This window comes from Zootoca vivipara, chromosome 8, assembly GCF_963506605.1.
Source record: "Zootoca vivipara chromosome 8, rZooViv1.1, whole genome shotgun sequence".
NCBI lineage: Eukaryota > Metazoa > Chordata > Lepidosauria > Squamata > Lacertidae > Zootoca > Zootoca vivipara.
Window position 1 is genome coordinate 44,530,743 of NC_083283.1, and position 20,299 is coordinate 44,551,041.

The window sequence follows — 20,299 nt, forward strand, 5'->3', positions numbered from 1 at the left end:
GAAGTGGTTAGCCCTCAGTGTATAAAACCATTCTGCCATTCAGCCAGATTAGCAGGAGCAAGTTTAAATAGACAGCTGCTGAAAAATGGTGCACTAGGTGACTGCAGTGACAGGTATTGCTCCAAATAGGAATTAAGGCACAATAGCAAGGAGTGATCTTGTTCGGTAGGAGATGCAATAAAAGAGAAATACGTCATTTATTTAATTTGGTATGTGGGCAATCCTTCCCCATATGTGGGTGATACATACAGGAAGAGCAAATCCCTCTGAACATGCTCAAGGCTATTACCTCACACATCCCAGGGCCAAGTGCAGGCATTAAAAAAACAAGCCCAAGGATGAGCACCAGCTCGGGCGAGATCTAGGTGCAGCAGCGAGGGCAGCAACGCCAAGCACAACAAAGGAAGGACAAGTGGCGCACATTGCTAGGGTGGCAACGAAGAGGGGAGCAGGTGGAGGGCTTCTAACGAGCCAGCCTCCATGCACCCAAAGGCAACCCCAACGGTCATCATTCCAAAAAGAAAAGCGGGAAAGGGGGGCTTAAATTTAAGCTGAAGATTCGTCCCTTCTCACGTGCCCCCAGCTTAGACTGCAAGGTCCTGGGGGGGGGAAGAGGGGGGAGGATGGCGGGTACCTATATTTCCTGAAGAGCTGGTCGGACTCCCGGAAGCCGTTGTTGAGCAGCATGTTGATGCCGGCCAGCGCCAGCTCGGAGTCCTCGAGGGGCAGCGGCGCCTCGCCGGTGCCGCCGTCCTGCTCAGAGCCGGCCATGGCAATGGGCAGGTGGGAGACCCGCCCAGCAGGCTCCGTCGTCGTCCTCCTGCACGACTCTCAGCCTCCACGGGCGACGGCGAGCGGAGAGGTTGGGCGGGCGCAGAGGGATATAAAGCCGCCGCGCAAACAAAGCCGAGGCTCCTTCCCGCCGCCCTTCGCGGCCCTTCCTTCCCTCAGCGGCAACCGCCCGCTCTCCCCTTCGCCGGCCCGACGCGAGTAGCGCAACCGGTTAGCTAAGGCGACTCCGCAGCCCTCGCAGCGAGGGTTTGCCGCTGGCGCGCCTGCGCAGGGCAGTGCGTGAGCCTGCGTGCCTCTGGCGCCGAAGCCGCTGCCCTCAGTCAGCCGCCGTTGGCACCTGCTCGGAGTGGCTGCTCGGGGTTCCAAAGGGGGGAGAACTGGGGCGGGACCCCATGGGGAGAGTTCCTGTTTGCTCTTCCAGGTCGCGTCAGCGGGTGAAGGTGGCTTCTTTAACAAACTGAAAAAAGAGGGGAAAGATGGGAGGTTTGTGATGTAAGCTTTATATTAAGTCCGCCACCCCTAAGCATCGAGAGGGCTGAAGGGTGCACCTGATGCAGTGTTTGTTTCCAGCAGTGGCAGAACAGATGCCTCTGTTAAAGTCTCCAGGCGCTTGGTCTATCGAAGATAGGCTGCTGCTGAATGTGGAGGTTCCATCATCTGGCCATCCTAGTTAACAGACCTACATAGCCCCGTCCTCTCCGGTGCATGTTTGCTCAGAAGTAAGTTACACAGATTTCAACATATATGTGCTTGTTTCCAAGCTTTTAAGTCCTGCCTCTCGGTCATAAGTGTGGTGGGCTAACAACATAAAAAAAGGGGAGGGGTCGATGTTAAATTCGTCAGTGGGGCTTTCTCTGGTTGGTGTGCTTAAGACTGCAGCCATAAAGGATTGTTGTTATTTAATGCAGTACTTACAAAGTGCCTAAAAATTTCCAAGCACTATACTAAAATAGATGTATTAAAATATAAGATAGTTCCTGCCAGCAGTTGAAATGTGATACTCTGCACAATTGAACTATATTTTCAAACATTTTGTCAAATGTCTGTTTAAAAAAACCTTTATGTGTGTTTTGATTTAGCTATAATTTCTCCTTAGAGTGAACAAATCACAATAACGCTGCTATGACTGTGTGTGTGCTGTGCCTATATAGCAAATTTATCAAGTGTCTCCATAATATATATGGTTTTCTGAAGCAAAAAATCTCAGGAGACTTGAAATAAAAATGCCAGAGACTCCACAATGTAATATGTTACAATTTCTGCCTGCATTGCTGCAGTAGTGAATGTGAGAAGTTGAAACTGTGTTTTTACTTTACGGTATATTCCCCTTGTCATAGAAGCCCTGCCTCCTAATACTAGGTGTCTGACAGCAGCAGGAAAAGTACTCTAAACATGTTCAAGGAGGTTGCCCTCCCTCTCGTTATTCTTTCAAGGACAAACCCTGGACTCCAAAGCAGATTGTGAGGCCAAGCCTTGGCCCAAATACAGTGTAAACATGTGACTGCAGTTTAACACAGAAAATGAAACAGGAAAGGGAACATTTTCCTTCTAATTGCAATGGATTGGATCCACACTGAAATCCTATGCATGCTTACCTGGGAATAAGTTTCATTGACCTTAAGGGGGCTTGCGTCTGAGTAGACAAGTAAAAGTTATTGCTGATGAACAAGCACACAATTTTAAAAACTTGAATGTTTATTGACACAGCTGTTGTTTAAGCTGCAAGAAGCCACACACAAGGATAATCATGCAGAAACTACTGGATTAAAAATAAAATGAAATACCAAGTATAAATGTCCAATTATGTAGGACTGAAGATTGTGGGCAGCAGGGGGAGGGGGGCCACCTGCTCAATATCAAAACTGACCATGACACTCAGGTTGGAGGTTAGCAGTGTCAGGCACCTGCTTAGGGCCACAACTTGCATGGGGCCCATTGCCAAACCCCAGAATCTCCTGGCCTTCTTCCTTGCTGTTGCTGTTTGTTTATGCTCCGAGGAGGACCTTAAGGTCCATAAACAACAACACTTTTCTGGTGTGTGTATACTGTGTGCTGTTGCCTGTCAATCCATCGGTGTACAGTGGTCCCTCGACTTACGAACTTAATCCGTTCTGAATGCACATTCGTAGGTTGAAAAGTTCATAAGTCGAAAAGCAGTTTCCCATAGGAAAAAAACCATTCGGAAATATTCATAATTCAAGGAAACCGCATTTAAAAGTAGTATGTCGAGGAAACGGCATTTAAAACCGCCAACAGTTTCCATTCGGATGTAGAAAAATTCATAAGCGTGAGGCCATTTTCCCCGTTTGTAAGTCGAAAACTTCGGATGTTGAGTAATTCATAAGTCAAGGGGCCACTGTATTCAACATACTTCACCTGGACTCCTCATCTTGCTGCAAGAGACATAGCATTAACATTTAAAAACCGATCCTAAGCACTGTACTCCCAAGTTGTTTTGCCTACTAGTGTCTGCTTTACAGTCAAGCAAGAAAAGGATTTCAGACAGTAAGGATTGTGGTATTGGAATTCAGCAACAAAAATCTTGCAAATCTTGCTAAAAGATGGCTGAGCACCTTGCAAAGCCTTGCTTTCTGCAGAAGCCATTTAAAAGAACCCATTTATTTACCAGAATCAATGCTGCTAAAAATATTCCAAACCTGCCTGAAATAGATTGTAGGGCTTCACTTTGTATTGAAATTTAAAAGTCCTTGTATCAAAAATGTTACAGCTCTTCAGCATATGAGGCCTTACTTTAAGTGATTGTCATCTGACAGCATAGGCTGTGCTCTGCATAATCAAAAATGGTCTCAAAATTTTTATAATGCATGAGTTTACAATTCTTTTAGTTGGCCAGGATAGAAGTTAAATCTAAAGAAAATGTGGTTCTTCTCTCACTCAAGCAATCTTCCTATCACTAAGCCCAAATTGGAGAGAGACAACCGTGATCCTTCTAAAATATGCCACCTAAAGTGATATACTCCCTTGCCTAACAGTAGAGCTGGCAGTTTCTACTGAAAGCAAATAACAATCTCCCAGCTATATCGAATTCAGAGTGATAACAAATCCATGTATGTGATGTTAGGCCCATTCCTATGCATGTTTTCTCATAATTAAGTACCACTGAATTCAGTGAGACTAGCCATTTAAAATTTCGGATAGCCTACAGACTCATTGCAAGTGAAGCCTGCAACAAATTTTTGCAGTGGGGTGTGTTTCCTTTCAGAATTCCAGCCACATGGATATCCATTTCTCTCTGGTTTTCTAGTCCTTATCTCCAACAGTCCATCAGCATTCTGTGGTCACTGAGCACATCCAGCCATCACTGGGCTGTTCTGCAGAGTTCCCTAGTATCCTGTTCACCTGAATATGTTTTGCCTTTCTGCAAATCTTGAGCCCACAGGCCTATTGATCGCTCCCTTTTGTGGGTGGGTGGTGCTGGTTTGACTACCTAAGCAACTGCACACAGAGCCTGAACATAAGACATGTAGATTTGATATATGTTGAGACAGACGGATCAGGCCCCTGGTTGCATTGAAAGGCTTGCACAGTATGTTCAGAGAACAGACCAAGCACATTTGGGTTTCGTTGGGACATGATCCTGTACACACGCCACTCTGCAGACGTTTGGTGTATACGCCATGTGAGCCATAAAGCTCACAGGTTGACCTGGGGCTAGTCCCTGTCAACCTAACCTACCTCACAGGGTTGTTGTGAAGATAAATGTGGGGAGGGTTAGAATCATGAAAAGTACCTTGAGCTCCTTAGAGGGAATGTGGTATATATAAACGTAATGGAATAAACAAACAGATGAAATGTAATATGAAAACAGACAGCCCAGAGTAATTATTTCTTACCTTTAGATTTGCCTTCATAACCACTACTCTTCATGTGGTTTGCAGTTTAGCTGAGCAAAAATCATGGAGATAGCAAATAAGTACCTACGTCCTGTGTGTTATCTGTGGAATTCCCTGCAAAGTTTGAGAACCATGCTCTTTAGTTAACTCTGTTTAGCCCACTTACAGTCAAGTTGTGCCAAATGCTTAGGAAGATTTGTGGTGTTGAAAACTGCTTTTCCACTACATTAAAGCAAACATGACGTACTTCAAACAGCAGTGATCAGGCAATTTTACTGCTGCTGTTAGTGTTACAGCCTGTTGATAATAGTTTTATAGTCCTTTTCCTGCGTTAATAAAGTGCATTTAATCTCTTTACTATGGAACATCAAGAGATCAGCAATGCTGCAGGGTTGCTTGCAGGCAAAGTCTGTTGCATAGTGAGGCTGTAGGTTACACACAGGGCACTGATTTGCAGGACTTCAGTTATAAAAAAAAAAGTTGATGTGAAGAGAATAAAACTGGATTGGTATTGTTAGGGTTGTGCAGCTTTTTTAAAGAAGACCCCAGAATTGTTGAGCTTTTTAAGGGAAACCTAACCCCAAAATAGTGATTTGAAACTTTATGAGCTTTTTCCGCTGCTTTTTCCATCGCGTTGTCATACATCTGGGTTTACCTGCTAACCCAGTCAACCACTTTAAAAGCCCATTGTGGCTGAAAATCAAACTATAAATATAATTTATTAATTAATGGGCAATATTTGTCTAGTGCTGTTAAATGGAGGGGGGCTATGATTGGCTGCACCTCTTGCAGATTAAACTGCATCCTTCAAAAAGAGGATGGGGACTTTATTTGGCAGGGGAAGGCTGCCTAACTCCTCATGATAGCAAAGGTGTTCAAACTTAGCTCAGTGCTGATCCTCGGAGCTCACAACCAGAGTTCGCAACCAGACCTCACAAACAGGGACAAGGATTGCAGGAGGAGACTGAAGGGAGTGAGCTTGTGTCTTGTGGAGCCTGAGAGTGTGTGTGGCTGATTCCTCTGTGGGAACACAGGATCTGAGGGGGAGGTGTTAAAGCTAAAAGGAAGCCAACTGAGAGGGGAGATAGCAACCAGCAGCAGTCAAACTGAGCTCATTGCAGATCCTGGGAGCTTGCGAATAGACCTTGCAAACAGGGGAGTTCTGTCTCCTGGTGCATATAGGACCAGAGGCATGGAGGGCAAGGAAGCTGCTGCAGTGACCTGTAACACCTGTGCCATGTTTGTAACAGTACACTTGTAGTAAGTGCAAGCTGGATGAGGACTCAAATGTTCCTATACTTACTTACATTGGAGTAAGTCCCGCTGAACTCAATAGGACTTTGCGGGGGTGGGGACAAGGATTGCACCAGCAGTAAACTGTGAGGCACCCATACAACTAATGACATTGTGCAAATGAAGGTCAACATGAGCACAAACTTCCCCATCCTCTTCAATGTAAAGGAATGTATAATGTCTACAGTGCGCATTTGACTCATTTCCCAGTCTTGAGGGTTATGGTGCAGCCTTCCTCCCATGCATGCACTTCCATGGGGCCCTGTGTCTAGGCAGATTTATTGGATTAGGGCAGTTGTATTTGTTGCACCCATTGCCTTAGCTTCCTTTGCATGCTTCCTCTGCCCTCTGTACTTGAGTTGCATTGGCATTGTTGGAAGGAAACACAGAACGAGAGAGAGGAGAATTAAGATATTTTTGAGATGTATGAATGATTGCTTTATGGTACAGTTTCTGGCCCTGTCTTCTGTTATTGAATCCCGAGGTCAGCACACAGTGTGGATATCTTATATTGCAGTTATTGCTTCTAAACAGAAGTTTGGAATCATTGCTGTAGCGCAAGAGGGAGACTGAAAGGCTCAGTAATGAAATAATGAAATCAAGGCATAGAAGGGCCATTCAGCCCCTAAATCAATCCATTCAAGATTAGTCCATGCTGGTAAAATTATTATCATATGACAGCCTTGCTTAGGCACACACACACACAGAGACAAAGAACATTGTGTTCTCAGACCAGTTATGATGTCTATATACTGCATTGAGAATCAAAGGCAGTATGCTTCTGAACACCAGTTGCTGAGGAACAATAGTGGGAGACAGCTATTGGCCTCATGTCCTCTGTGGGAAGAGGATGATGGACCAAATAGGCCTTTGGTCTGATCCATCATGACTCTTAATGTTAGTCACCCCTAGAGACAATCTTATAAACAAACAAACAATCAGGTACACAAATTGGGTGGCAGGGAATCTATTTTCAATAACATGTCAGCATTGGTGTGTGTTTGTGTGTGTGAAATCAAAATATTCATTACTGTTATTCTCAACACATATTATCAATATAAATTTTTTACAAGGTACGCCACTCATAGCTGCAGTACAGAAACTGATTGCTGAATAACCCTAAGAACATAACAAAATGTACTTGAGTAACCTCGTGAAGTGCAATACAGGGAAGTCTATTCCACCTTCAGTACCTGTTTTGGTTTGATCTTTACCCTCAAGGTCATTTCAGTAAAGGGAGGTTTAAGCAAGGGTTTTAGTCTATAATTAACTAGCTCTTATTTTGCTGTCCTTTCCAGAATAGCTAGTTTCTCAAGTGAACATAGTAATAATGCTAGAGCTGTTAACCTTTCCAGAGATTGAATTACATTTGATCCTTTATGGCAGTAATCCTTCACTTTAACTCCATGGGACTTACTTCTGAGTAGCCATATATAGAAATAGGCTGTGCTCAACTAAGTTGTTGAGCTGGCCAGTTCCACTTCCTGATTTGGTCCCCCAGCTATAACCTTGTGTTCCTTGTGACTGACAGTGCCTCTGACTCACTGACATTATGCACAAAGCGCTGTACCGTGGTACCTCGGGTTACAGATGCTTCAGGTTACAACTCCGCAAACCCAGAAATAGTACCTCGGGTTAAGAACTTTGCTTCAGGATGAGAACAGAACTTGCACGGCGGCAGCAGGAGGCCCCATTAGCTAAAGTGGTGCCTCAGGTTAAGAACAGTTTCAGGTTAAGAACAGACTTGCAGAACGAATTAAGTTCTTAACCCGAGTACCACTGTACTTAAGTCCAGGCACAACCAATCACAGTGAGTGAGTAACTCTAAATCACTTGTAACATACATTTTACTGTTCAGTTTGGAAACTTATTACCCTCCAGATGTTGGACTACAGCTCCAACCATGCTTAAGCGTTGCCCAGTTGACTAGAGCTGATGGGTGTTGGAATCGAACATCATCATCGGAGGAGGAGGAGGAATAGTTTCCTCATCTACCTTAGTGTTTCCATTCTCAAGGGGGCTTCAGCTAAGACTGAACAATGAATAAAACAGTAAAATCAATTCGTAATTCAAAACAAAATGTATAACAATCAAACAGTAGAATATGGGTTTAAAATCCAAGTCAATGAAAAAGTCTTCACCTAGAACTAGAAAGTGATCAAAGTAGGTACCGCGTGAGCTTCCCTGGGGGGGAGCATTCCATAGGGGTGGATGCCACAATCAAGAATTCTCTCTCCCCACAGTCACTGCCTGCACCTCCAGAGGCAGGAGAGGCAGAAAAAGGCCTCAAAGGATGACTGTAATGTAGTCGCAGGTTATTGTGAAAGAAGAAGAGCATTCAGATACCCAGATCCAAAGCCATAGGGTTAAACACTCAGTCAAACTATCATGACAGCTTTGAACTGAAACACACACACACACACACACACACACACACACACACACACACACCACCCAAAATTCTGATTACAAATCTTTGTCATGTCCAGTTTGGCCCTAGTCATAAATGAGGGCTCACACAATATTGACTCTGCAAAGAGATTGTACATACTGTACTGGGGAGAATGTTTGTTTCTAACATCTGATATAGCATCCCTGAGAAATACAGTTTTGTAATCTGAAAGGTTTTGCCACATGTACTTGGGAACATAAATGACTGCAATATGTGTTTTAGGAGTAGGACTGACAACAGTCTTTGTTTCCCTTTGTATGCCTGAACATGAAGGACTCTTCCTCAATTAAGTGTATTAAATGTGTGCATTCAAGCACAGTAATTTTCATGTACGTTCAAGTGACAGCATTATCCATGGGCAACAGCTGGGTTAGGGCTCTTAATGCTTAGATAAGCTTTAGTCAAAGGCCTTCATGCCTTCCCTTCATTCTCAAGACACTGGAGGTCACAATGCTGGCTTCTTTGTTTTTCGAAGGAAAAGCCAATTCACGAAGCTGAAACTGGAAGAGAACTGACCGTTTGTGTTTATGTGTGCGTGACCCTTTCCCCTCTTGATATCTGTCGGCTTAAAATAACCCCCAAGTCACTTTCCTATCCACAGGGGGAAGGATATGGAGGCACCTTATATTTCCTTTTCAGGGGAAAAACGCAGCCGCAAGGGGGAAGGGGAGAATTACTGGAGACTAATCGCAGGAAGGAAAATAGTAAAGCAGCCTCATCCTGATAGCTGTCCAATTCCAACGTCTTGATTCATTCTGAATTTATTTCAAAGGGGAGGCTGCATTTATTTTGCAGCCTCCCCTTTGAAAAGGGTGGCAGGCAGATCTGTGACAGGGGATCTGCCTGCCATCCTTTTCAAATATTAAATTAAAGATGGGGAACCTGTGGCCAATCCTGTTGTTGGATTCCTGCTCCCATCAGCCCCAGCCAAGATTTATCTCAGTCCATTTCATATCTTTATGTGGTGTGGTGCCATCTTGTCCTTTGCCTCAGCCAGCAAAATATATTGGGGCTGCCCTAGGCAGGAGTATGTGAGTTGGAATTAGGGGGAACATAGAGCTAATGATGTAGCACTATATTTGAAGAAGAGGCAGAAGAGAAAGAGTTTCTTTTTAAAAAGCATATGCCACCTAAGGTTCCATGAAAGAAGAAAGCCAAGGTATTTATATTTGTCGTTTAGTCGTGTCCAGGTGGACCATGGACCAGATATAAATATAGTAAATAACTTTCCCCTGTGCTACAGTTTTAAAAATATTGACACACCAAGGTGCCCAGTCATGCATAAAATCTCTAAATAAGAGTTTTCCTCTTTAATTATTTATTTCTTGTAGAGAAAGGGATTAGCAAGGGGCAAAAGGCAAATTTTCAGTTCACTGCTGCACCCCTTTAAAGAAAATGTTGGCACAACCTGCAATAGCTAGATTGCTGAAGAATCTAGCAGAGGCTCCTTTCAGGAGGTAATACTAATCTGCTAAAACAGGGGTGTACAAGTGATGAGCATACCTTGTCCAACCTCTGCAGCCTGCATGGTTCCCCCCCCCCACCTGCACCAGGCTTTTGTCATGTTGATGAATTACTGTATTATGAGTGCAGAGAGGCAGTATGTCAACATGCTATGCTCGGGCAAATGAATAATTAGATCTTAAGCAAAAGGTAAATAAGTAGGGAGTGGTGCTTGTAAATGGAAACAGGATATGCTTCCTTTATACTGTTGTGTTACAACATAGCAAAAAGAGTGTTGACACTATGCTCTAACAAAGCCACTATTACAGTTTCTGACTGGTGCCACTTACCGGTAACTCTCATGAAAAACTGTCTTGTTTAATGGTGCACTATGCACGCATAAATGTGACTATCCCTTTTTTTTTAACGAACTGGTTGCTTCCCTATATACCGTATTATGCAATGTGAAACAAGCAGAAAGAGAAGGCAAGGTTAGAAAGCAAGTCGTATGGGTGGCATTGCTCTCAACAAACATGACTTGTGAACCATGTGGCTGAACTTCAGTGCTATTGAGCAAACGAGGAAATGATTTGTGAAAGTAAAGTATAAATGCTAACACTAATCGAAGCCACAGAGCTGATAACGAGCAGCAAGTTTTTCTATGGAAGTTTTTTTTGGGAGCTAACAGGACCAAGATGAGGAAATTAAGAAGTGGGCAAAAAGAGAATACCTCCCAAATGTTACTGGCCAGGTAACAGGACAGTTAATTTCTTTTATGGTTTTATTGATTTATAGACAGGGTTGTACCTCTTTCAACTTAAAGCACTACTATCAAAACAATACATATCCTATTGGGTGCTACAGTGATAGGAGGTGTTAATATTCTAAGCAAAGGTCAAGTATCCATGAGCAACGAGTAGTATCCAACTAAGTTGGAGTACGTCCACTGAAACAAATGGAATTAAGTTATTCATAATTATTTAAGTCCACTCCTTTCAATGGGTCTACCATGAGTATGACTGGAAATATACTGATTCATTCATCCCTACATTATACTGGTGTAAGCTGGCTGCCAGCATGGCAGGATCATAGGATTACTAAACTGGTTTCTGAAATGTATGTGTTTGTCATAAGAAACATAATCTTCTTTAAAATATGAAATTGATGGTAGAATTGAGTGTATCATTGCAGCCCTTTCTTCTTGATTGTTATTTTTTAAGTGGGTTGGTATAAAGGTAAAAAAGGTGGAAGGAAACCCTGCAAAAATGGCAGTCTAAGATGTAGACATGTTGAATTTTCTAGACATATGTGAAAGAATACCTCTGGTTGCGGATCTTGCAGTTTCCAGATTGAAACACTCATGGAAGATCAAACTACCTTCATTTTCTCCACACACAAAAGGGCACAGCATCTTTCTCACGTCTGTTATTATGGGAGGAAATTATACCATAGAGATATTTTATGCATATTAAGTAAAAGATAGTGGGCTGAAACTTATTGTCCTTTTTCAGCCAAATTATTTTGATTAAAGTTGATCAAAATGGTGCCATGTGTAAATACAATAAACATACAGAAGATTTTTTTTGAAAGCAAATTGTATTTATTTGGCCATAGAACTCTTAAAACTGTAACTTCTTGGATTCCATTCTTTTAAAGTGCTTCATATTCAGGTTTATATTATTTTTGTCAAATGCACACTTCAGTATAAGAAAGAGCTGGTTCAGCAACACAACATAATTGTCTATTTTTATAAAATTCTGCCAACAAGGTCAGATTCTGGTTGTAATCCAAATATTTTTTCAGTTCTAATTTGGCTAGTGCTTGTCATGCCAGGTGCTTTAGGACTGGCCTCTTATGTCAATACAAGTGTTCTAGTTATGCACAATTGTGGCTGAGAGCAGAGTCTCACTCGATTGTATTATGTACAAGAGCATTTTGTATTTCACGTGGCTTTATCATATAGAATGAATTGTACACAGTAAAGGCCAAACAGAATTTCAAAGCATCTAACATTGGTGGCCCAGACCACAATTCTGAAAAATATATACATCCTTAAACCATGTTAGAAATAAGTGGCAAGAATAACACACAGTTTAGAAGAGATGAACACATATTGTGGCATTCATACAGTACATTAAGGAGATTTCATCCTGAGGAGATACATGGGGAATTTAATTGACAGGGCACCCTTGCAAGCTGACAACACCATGAACATCTGGAATTTTGCTCACTGAAACAGGTTTGTCATTAATTGCAACACTCTTCAGACAGCCAAGGAACACATCCTGAACAGGAAGCCATGGTGTTGCCAAATTTACTGTAAAGAGAAAGGATAAAGATAAGTTGGATACAGCACATTGCAGTTTGGTACAGAAATGCAGGAACCAGTATTTCTTTATTAGTAGAAGTGGAATGAAATCAGTATATGCCAATTCCTATTCAAAATAACCTTCTTTCTTAGTGTAATATATAATAGCTATTAAACATTACTTTGAATTCATCCATGTTTTGCAACAAATGTTAACATTTTACAAAGGCCCTCTTTCCAGTCCCACTGATTGGGCAGCTTTAGAAAGATTAATACAGAACTCTCTAGTCAAGTATCTTCTCTTGCCCCCTCCCCTTCTACTAAACTCTCTGTCCGTGGTCCTGTTCCTATCTATTTCCTTCCTGACTGGCATCTTGGGTCTGACAATGCTATCTTCCCTTGCAAGCATCAAGCTCCCATGGAACTGGCCGGACCTTTGAAGTTCTTTGTTGGGATGACTTGTGTGTCTCCTCCAAAATCTTGGAAATGCATCATTTGCATCTGGAGGGAAGCTGCAACTGACACCAATGGAAACTTCACTTCTGATGTAAACAGCAGCTTTCTTAAGGTAAGGTCACTTGTCATCAGGGATAGCTGGGGTAGGGGGAAGGATTAAACCTTTTCTTCCCCCTTCTGTGGTCCTGCTGCTTTTGTCCCCATGGCTACTATTTGCAATTTTTTTAAAAGTGCACTTTCATAAACGTGCACGTTAACTGCATTAATGTAATTAACTTCTCATCTAGTTTGGCTTTCAAAGATAAAGGCTTATTCATAAGGAATGAGAAAGAGATTCTACTTTCTTTTGACTGAATGTGGCTTTTCCAGATACGGTAGAAGGTTGTCACATTCATTTCATACATTTCTTTAAAAAAAAAAAAGCAGTACTGAAAGATTAACCAGAAAGAGTCTTTCCTACCTGGAACTCTCCCAAAATAAAGTGGTTGAGCATGGCTGGTGGAGAGCATAGCTGATGGTCCAGTGGTGGAGTTACTCTTCGCATCTACTTCGAGGTACACAATGTTCTGTTTCCGAGTTACTATAAACACATGAATCAGTTAGTCCTGCCTTTCATCAATACATCCCTCAGTTTCAGTCACAGTAATACAGTACTTCACTTAAATCCTTTCTCCTTGGATCTATCTATCTATCTATCTATCTATCTATCTATCTATCTATCTATCTATCTATCTATCTATGAATGAAAATCTTTCCTCACCTACAATTCCAAGACACCTATTGTAGACAAATACAATATGTCTGTAGGTAGCCATGTTTAAATATTAGCCTGGTGTTGGTTGCTAGCCCTTTTCTCCCTGAATTACGTCTCCCCATGCATCTTTTACCCCAAACCTGTTCACCTTGCAACCGTAGGTCTGAAAACCCAGGGGGGGGAGGAAACAGCTGGGGGAGAGAGGATCTAAGGAAAATAGGCTAGGATAGCTACATATTACAGCTGCAGTGTAATATGTAGTTTGGAATGCAGGAATGTTATTTGCAGTACTATAGTTTGTTTCATTCTTATTCCAGTGAGAAAACCACGTGAGAAAAAGAGCAAATATGACTCCACCAATCCACCATCTAATGTTACTTAATGAATCTGTTAACTGAAGCAACAAATCACCTTGCTTTCGAACAATCCTGCTGTAAAAAGGTAAAGGTACCCCTGACTGTTAGATCCAGTCACGGACGACTCTGGGGTTGCGGCGCTCATCTCGCTCTATAGGCCGAGGGAGCCAGTGTTTGTCCGCAGACAGCTTCCAGGTCATGTGGCCAGCATGACTAAGCTGCTTTTGGCAAACCAGAGCAGCGCACGGAAACATCGTTTACCTTCCCGCCAGAGTGGTACCTATTTATCTACTTGCACTTTGATGTGCTTTTGAACTGCAAGGTGGGCAGGAGCTGGGACTGAGCAACAGGAGCTCACCCCGTCACAGGGATTCAAACTGCCGACCTTCCGATCAGCAATCCCTAGGCTCAGTGGTTTAGACCACGGCGCCACCTGCATCCTGCTGTAGTCCCACTGAAATCTATGGGACTACTCTTAGATTATTCTGAACTGATTTACAGATTGCATTCATAACACGTGTATAGTCAGAATTCATATCAAGCTAAACTCAGGATGCACACAAATCTTAAACAGATACAATTTAAGTTATGCATTTAAAGAATATTAGTTAAAATGCATTAGAAATCCAGTTAGTCATCTTTAAAAAGCATGAAGTGCTACTTTTTTTTTAGCGCTCAGCAATGTCTGACTCTCATTTTCTTGCCTCTAAAGAACTGCTGAATGAGATTGCATAGTACCTGCTATGGAGTGCCATTTTCCATCACAGAGAGACTGCCGAGGCGTGACTGACGTTGAGAACTCTCCAGCACCATTATTACCAGAGGCAGTGAGCTGTGAAAACAGACATATTTTAAATTAGCAGTAACAAAAGGAATAAAATAAAAGCATGGACACATGAAAATGTGGCGATGAAATATTTTCTGAGCCTGATTAATTTAGCCAATGCTTTTAGGGACAGTTGTCTCACTTGTAAACCCTAGATTGCTATGCTGTTGCTCTTTGGGTACTTCCAATCCACAGAAATGCCAAGAAAGTGTGTTTTTTTATTCTGTGCATTACTTTGGTGAAAAGGAAGTAGCCACGTTAAGAGTTTTCTAGGTGGTTATTGCTAAGTTGAAGCTGATTTAATAGTTAATTTATACTTAACATCACAAGACGTTGGCTTACACTGCCCTTGACAACGCCAGTGTCTGCAGTGAAGCTTAGATATTGTCCATTTTCAGATGTGTCCCATACTGCTGCCCTGTACCACATAAATATATAGGAACCATGAAAACTGAGCCAGGTTCTATTTGCACAACTCCATCTCTTCACCTGCATAGTCCATCACCAGTTATATTTGCCATGCTTAAACGTGACACAAGTCTGGGAGCAGACTTTTGTAAATACTGATACCTAGATCTTAGTAGTTCAAAGTAGATGCTCCCTTCCCTCACCGACTCTGTCTTCACCAAATCTGGGGTGGGTGGGGGAGAGATGGAATCACACCTACCATGCCTTCTTCCATGTACACAGTTAAATAGTTCCTTTGTTTGCTGCCAGTATGAATTAAAATGCCACTCAAGCTTCTTGAACGAATGTTAAATACAACCCTGTAGTCCAAGCTCAATGAAAAAGCATTTTCTGGGAAGCAAAAAGAATTGGGAAAACGTGTTAAAGAGGATACCTGCTCTATACACTGTTACTTGCTACTGAGATGTGTATGTGTTCCAAGAGCCGCCACTCTTTTATTTCAAGATGGGTATTATGTAGTCCCTATTCTGTAAGATGTCCCTGGTCCCAAAAGGGTTCTGACTGAATGCACAGCTTGTGTTCAGAACCAACCCCCTACACCATACTTACCGATGACAATATGCCCCCCTTCGTTGAAGAAAGATATCCCCTTCTCCAAAACATTATCCAAGCAAGGCAGAACGCCGCTGTTCTGATGGTATGTACGCATGAGCTTTCCTTCTGCGTTAAAGTTTCTCAGGCAACCTGCAAAACTCTTTCTTGGTATACTCTGGAAATATAAATTCAACATAGATTGTGATAATATTTACTTGAACAATGCATCACTCCATGCTGCCTGGCCTAGGAGCAGATGCCTAAATAGATCATGCAGTTTTTAGGCCATCTTGAAATGTCTCTAGAGCTACAGTATATGTATTTTAACTTTACAAAGGAATCAGGGTCAGGATAGAACATTGGTGAGGAACCCGTGGCCCTCTAGTTGTTGCAAAATGAAACTATTGTGCATCCATATTTTTCAGTGGGAGTCAAGTTGGAAGGTGACATGCCAGTGACCATCTTGGCTGTGAGACCTAGAAGACCAGCTCCCTACCTCGCAGGCCTTTTCTACCTAGCCTGGGAGGGTGGAGCCCTGACTGTGACTCCAGCTATAAAAGCTGAGGCTGCTGAAGAGGCCAGAGACCATCCTGGCTGTCTCTTAGTGCAGACCCAGGTCACTGAACCTGAGCTTCCACAGCCACCACCTGCCATGAACCACCATTGGCAGAATTGGCAACAACAGAGATGTTCTATGCTTCTGTTAATATTTTATTCACTTGCTAATTATGCTGTTTTAAAAGTGCATTTTGTATTTGACTTCCTTTGGTAAAGTTTTATTTTTAAATATCTAATAATATTTTAGTTTCCTGTTAATTATGTTGCTTTGAATGTATACTTTTTATTTGAAGTTCTCCAGTAATGTTTTATTCTGGATTGTTTTACTTAATGTTTTAATGTGTTGTAAACCACTTTATATTTTTAAGAGGGGGAAAAATCTCAAAGTGGTAATAATAATAATAATGCAATTGTCACAGATTGGAAGTACTCCGTGTGAGAATTTCGTTGTTGTTTAGTCGTTTAGTCATGTCTGACTCTTCGTGACCCCATGGACCAGAGCACACCAGGCACGCCTGTCTTCCACTGCCTCCCAGAGTTTGGTCAAACTCATGTTAGTGTGAGAACTAGACTGCCACTATTTTCAGGTGGCATTCAAACACGCACCAGCAAATTCAGGTTGTGCCATTATAGCTGATTGGGATGTCTTGTGCAACAAGCCCAATTCCCCAAAAGATTGGATTTTTTATGATAAGGAAGGTGTGGGGAAAATGCACTGGAAAACATGGGACACTAGCATTGGCTAAACTAACCTCCTTGCTAACGAACTAGAATGAATGCTCATTAAGTATTGCCATCTAATCTGCCTACAAACAAATCAGGATGAATGCTGAATAAGCGGGTCATCTGGAAGCACCTCTGATTTTATGCAGCTTGGAAAATAAAATGTTACCTGCCTTGAGCCAACCACATCTAAGTCCACATCAACTGAAACACCAGTTTTTTACCTGAATTTTCAATGAAGGAACCCCTCCTAGGTAGATTGGTGACTCAGTCATGGCAGAGAAGGAAGGTTCTGTGTTTACTTCCCGAGCTTTCAGACCATCAACAACAAGTCGTACTCTCTTTCCAGCTCTGCTGAACACCACCTTTTCAGAAAACAAGCACAGTCTTAAACAAATACACCCAAGCTAAAAAAAAATAAAGCAGTGCTAAATGTCATCTTGGAGTAACACATACTGGTAACTGCTTTTTTCATGCTAAGTGGTAACAGGACTTTGCCTTTTTTTAAAAACTATTTTGAAGTTTAGCATTCTATGGGGGACATATAACTGACTTTCACCTGGCATTGTCCACATATTCTGAAATATATATTCATGATGAGGGCTAGAAACTTCAGCTTCAGCTGGTGACAGTGATGCCTGAGTGGATGTTAAATAAACAGTAATTTGCTGCTATGTAGTCATCTGGCAGTTCCTTGATGTGGAGAGTATGAGAGATTCTCTGTGTTTTAAATTCACCAAAAAATGATTTGAACTAACCAGCCACAGAAGGAGAGGGGAATGAGAGGCAAATCATGGATTGGGTTCCAGTCAGATGCCCTCAGTAAAGTGGTTTGGACCAGTGGTTACCAATTAGCTAAATACTGCAGCCCCCCATTTTTCAAAAGCCGAAGCCATGGACCCCATACTTTTGAAAAAATTGATACCTCTGTGCTAGTTTTTGTGGGTCTACGACAGGGGGTCCATGGCACAATTCCCATGTAGGTTACGCAAACTCCCTGGGGTCCATGGACCACCAATTGGGAGCCACTGGTTTGGACAATAATTGTATCACTAGACTTTGCTGCTTTTCCTTCGCACCATAGCAATGGTAGCTTTTGTCCACAAGCTGCCTCCTTCAGAGTTAGAGATTTGTCACAATGGCTGCCCTATGCACTAAATGACTGAATCCTTTAGCCTAGTCAGATTTCATACTCACAGTATGCCACTGTCCGTCATTGTATTTAGCTTTGCTTTTGATTTTTATCTTCCTTCCATCAGCAGCAAGTAAAAGGACAAAACGCCCTTTTGAAAGGAAAAGAGCTGTGTAGCTGTCCCCCAGCTTGTCTCCCATGAAGAAGATCAATCCTCTAGATGATGATGTACGAACGTCCACAGCAAAATGGGACCTTGAATTATAGTTTTTTAAGATCAGAGAAGATTAACCAATACGGAAGCAGAAAATGCTATGGTTATATTATTATATTTCTCATTAAATTAATGTTAAGTTGCTTCCAAGTTCCTCTCTCTTCAGTGCTCTCAATTACTCTTTGATGAAGGATATACTGTAATTTACCACAAATACATCAATAAGCTTCAAGTTTAACCAGATATTTGAACCTGGATTGCTGTATCCAAGCCCAGAACTGATTATCGCATAAATAGTCAAACATATGCCACTTTGCCTTATTTATATTATTACAATATGGGATAAAATACGTTCCTAAGAACCCAGTCTGAAAGTACCTGTACAATATCTGGGGACATGAGACAGGGACTCAGGCAACAGGTGCCTTACTTTGCTCCTCTGATACAGATCTCAGGCTGAGGGCATTACTGGTTTAATCTCCATTGTGCTGCAGTATCATGCATGTGGTGACATGAGCCAGAAAAAGCTGATTTTCAGTTCAGTTTGGACCTTGTGACTTAAGGAACCAACAGTAACTTGACGTGCTGTATATAAATCTTACTCCTAGTTGTGTTTCCCAGTCTGAGCAATTCATCCAGTGGAACAATAGAACTGCCTTGCCACAGGTCTTTGACTACATTCCTCCCTCCGGCAACCTGGTACATAGCCACTAGCCTGCCTTCCAATTGTTTCTCTGGCCCTTGCTTGCCTGATCCATTGTCTGAACTCCAGCCTGTTTGTCTGCTGCCTTTGACCCAGCCCTCATCTGCTTTGCCGAACAACAGCTATGAAGCTAGGTCTCGGCCTGAAAATATTCCATGGAATTCTAGATGCTTTGAAAATGTTGAGAACAACAACAACAAATCCCATTACCTGTCTCTTGATGATGCTTGAGATGTTGTAAACAACAAATGAGTGTCAGCAGTATTGCCAAAATGATAAGCTCCAGGGACAAAATTTAACTGAGCATGTAAAGGACAGCCCTTGTTGTTTTGCTGCATACTTCCATCTGTCAAATAGGCAATGGTCTTTTTCCTCTGGAAAAGAAAATGTAAATATGAAGTACTGGCACCTCTTAAGAATAACCTAATACAAGGTCGGGGGTTAATAATTTTGCAGAGTGGAGAGTAAAGAAAAAATAAATCAAAGGTTATGCATTTCCTTGAGATCATTGAGTGTATTCACTCATTTGTCGCGTCTGAAAATTGACATCTTGTTTTTCTCTCTGGTATCTGTCATAGATCTGAGGATATTTTTAGAACTATGTTTCAAAAATCATTGAATCACAACTTGGTTTTCAAAAGTAAATGCTATTCCTCTCAGCTCTCAGTGTGGTGTTCTTGACTAAATTATCCATCCTCTTCTGATTGGCAATCTATACATGTTTACTCAAAAGTGACTCCCTTTATAGTAGGGATGGGGAACCACAATTCCTGTCATCCTTTACCATTTGTCATGCTGGCAGGATCTGATGGGAACTGGAATCTATAGAACATGGAATCCATGATGAGCTCAAAAGATGAGAGTAGCAGTTGCCAATCACCATGCTGCTGATGAAGAAAGCCACACTAGCACCAAATGAGCCCACGCAACCCACCTCTGGATCTGAACTACAGCCAACTACTTCTTCTGGCTATCGATCAACCACACTTGTCCCCTTATCATCCCATGAAGCAGCATCCAGCAAGGAAGCAGAGGAGGAAGACTATATCTCCTGCATTCACACCTCATTAGTAAATGCAGTGATGCCCCACACCCCAGTTTTCTAGGGGTGGTTCTGGTTTTATGCAATTTTGCTCATAAGCACAATAGCCAGGAATGTAATCCTCATGTAAGATGTGAGCTAACTGTATGTTCTTTCCATGGTAATTACCAACTGCTATTCTTTCAAAGCATGTACTGTATATACTAATTCAAGTACATTAGCAACATTTTTACAAATGGCTTATTTGTTGAGTATGATCACTGAATGTATCCAAATAGGTTTCCCTTCCATGCTGAGCAGCATAGTTACTTAGAACAGATCTTTCTACAGTACTTCCTTTTCCCAACTCGTTTCCCAGAGTTTGTTCTAAATCAGAGCTCTCTCTTATTAT

The 20,299-nt window shown here is 42.0% G+C and overlaps 2 protein-coding genes and 1 long non-coding RNA gene across 4 annotated transcripts in view; 1 reads left to right on the plus strand and 2 right to left on the minus strand.

Moving 5' to 3' along the window:
• Positions 1–1,037, minus strand: part of TTC39C (tetratricopeptide repeat domain 39C) — a 44,651-nt gene extending 43,614 nt beyond the window's left edge. The window contains exon 1 of the mRNA XM_035125140.2: positions 635–1,037. Within this exon, the coding sequence (XP_034981031.1) occupies positions 635–771 (137 nt within the window). The 5' untranslated portion in view covers positions 772–1,037. The remainder of the gene's footprint in view (positions 1–634) is intronic.
• A 98-nt stretch (positions 1,038–1,135) lies between these two features.
• LOC118090296 (uncharacterized) lies at positions 1,136–15,331 on the plus strand. 2 transcript variants are annotated; one of them, XR_009558025.1, is made up of 3 exons: positions 1,136–1,511; positions 12,549–12,710; positions 13,670–15,331. It is a non-coding gene; the product is annotated as an uncharacterized LOC118090296 (long non-coding RNA). The 2 variants fall into 2 exon arrangements; XR_009558024.1 differs by having other exon boundaries at positions 12,549–15,331.
• Positions 10,240–20,299, minus strand: part of LAMA3 (laminin subunit alpha 3) — a 135,838-nt gene continuing 125,778 nt past the window's right edge. Inside the window, exons 71-78 of the mRNA XM_035125886.2 lie at positions 19,077–19,240; positions 18,015–18,204; positions 17,042–17,182; positions 15,552–15,711; positions 15,202–15,332; positions 14,447–14,540; positions 13,059–13,178; positions 10,240–12,151 (exon numbers count right to left, since the gene is read on the minus strand). Of these exons, the coding sequence (XP_034981777.2) occupies positions 12,006–12,151; positions 13,059–13,178; positions 14,447–14,540; positions 15,202–15,332; positions 15,552–15,711; positions 17,042–17,182; positions 18,015–18,204; positions 19,077–19,240 (1,146 nt within the window). The 3' untranslated portion in view covers positions 10,240–12,005. The remainder of the gene's footprint in view (positions 12,152–13,058; positions 13,179–14,446; positions 14,541–15,201; positions 15,333–15,551; positions 15,712–17,041; positions 17,183–18,014; positions 18,205–19,076; positions 19,241–20,299) is intronic.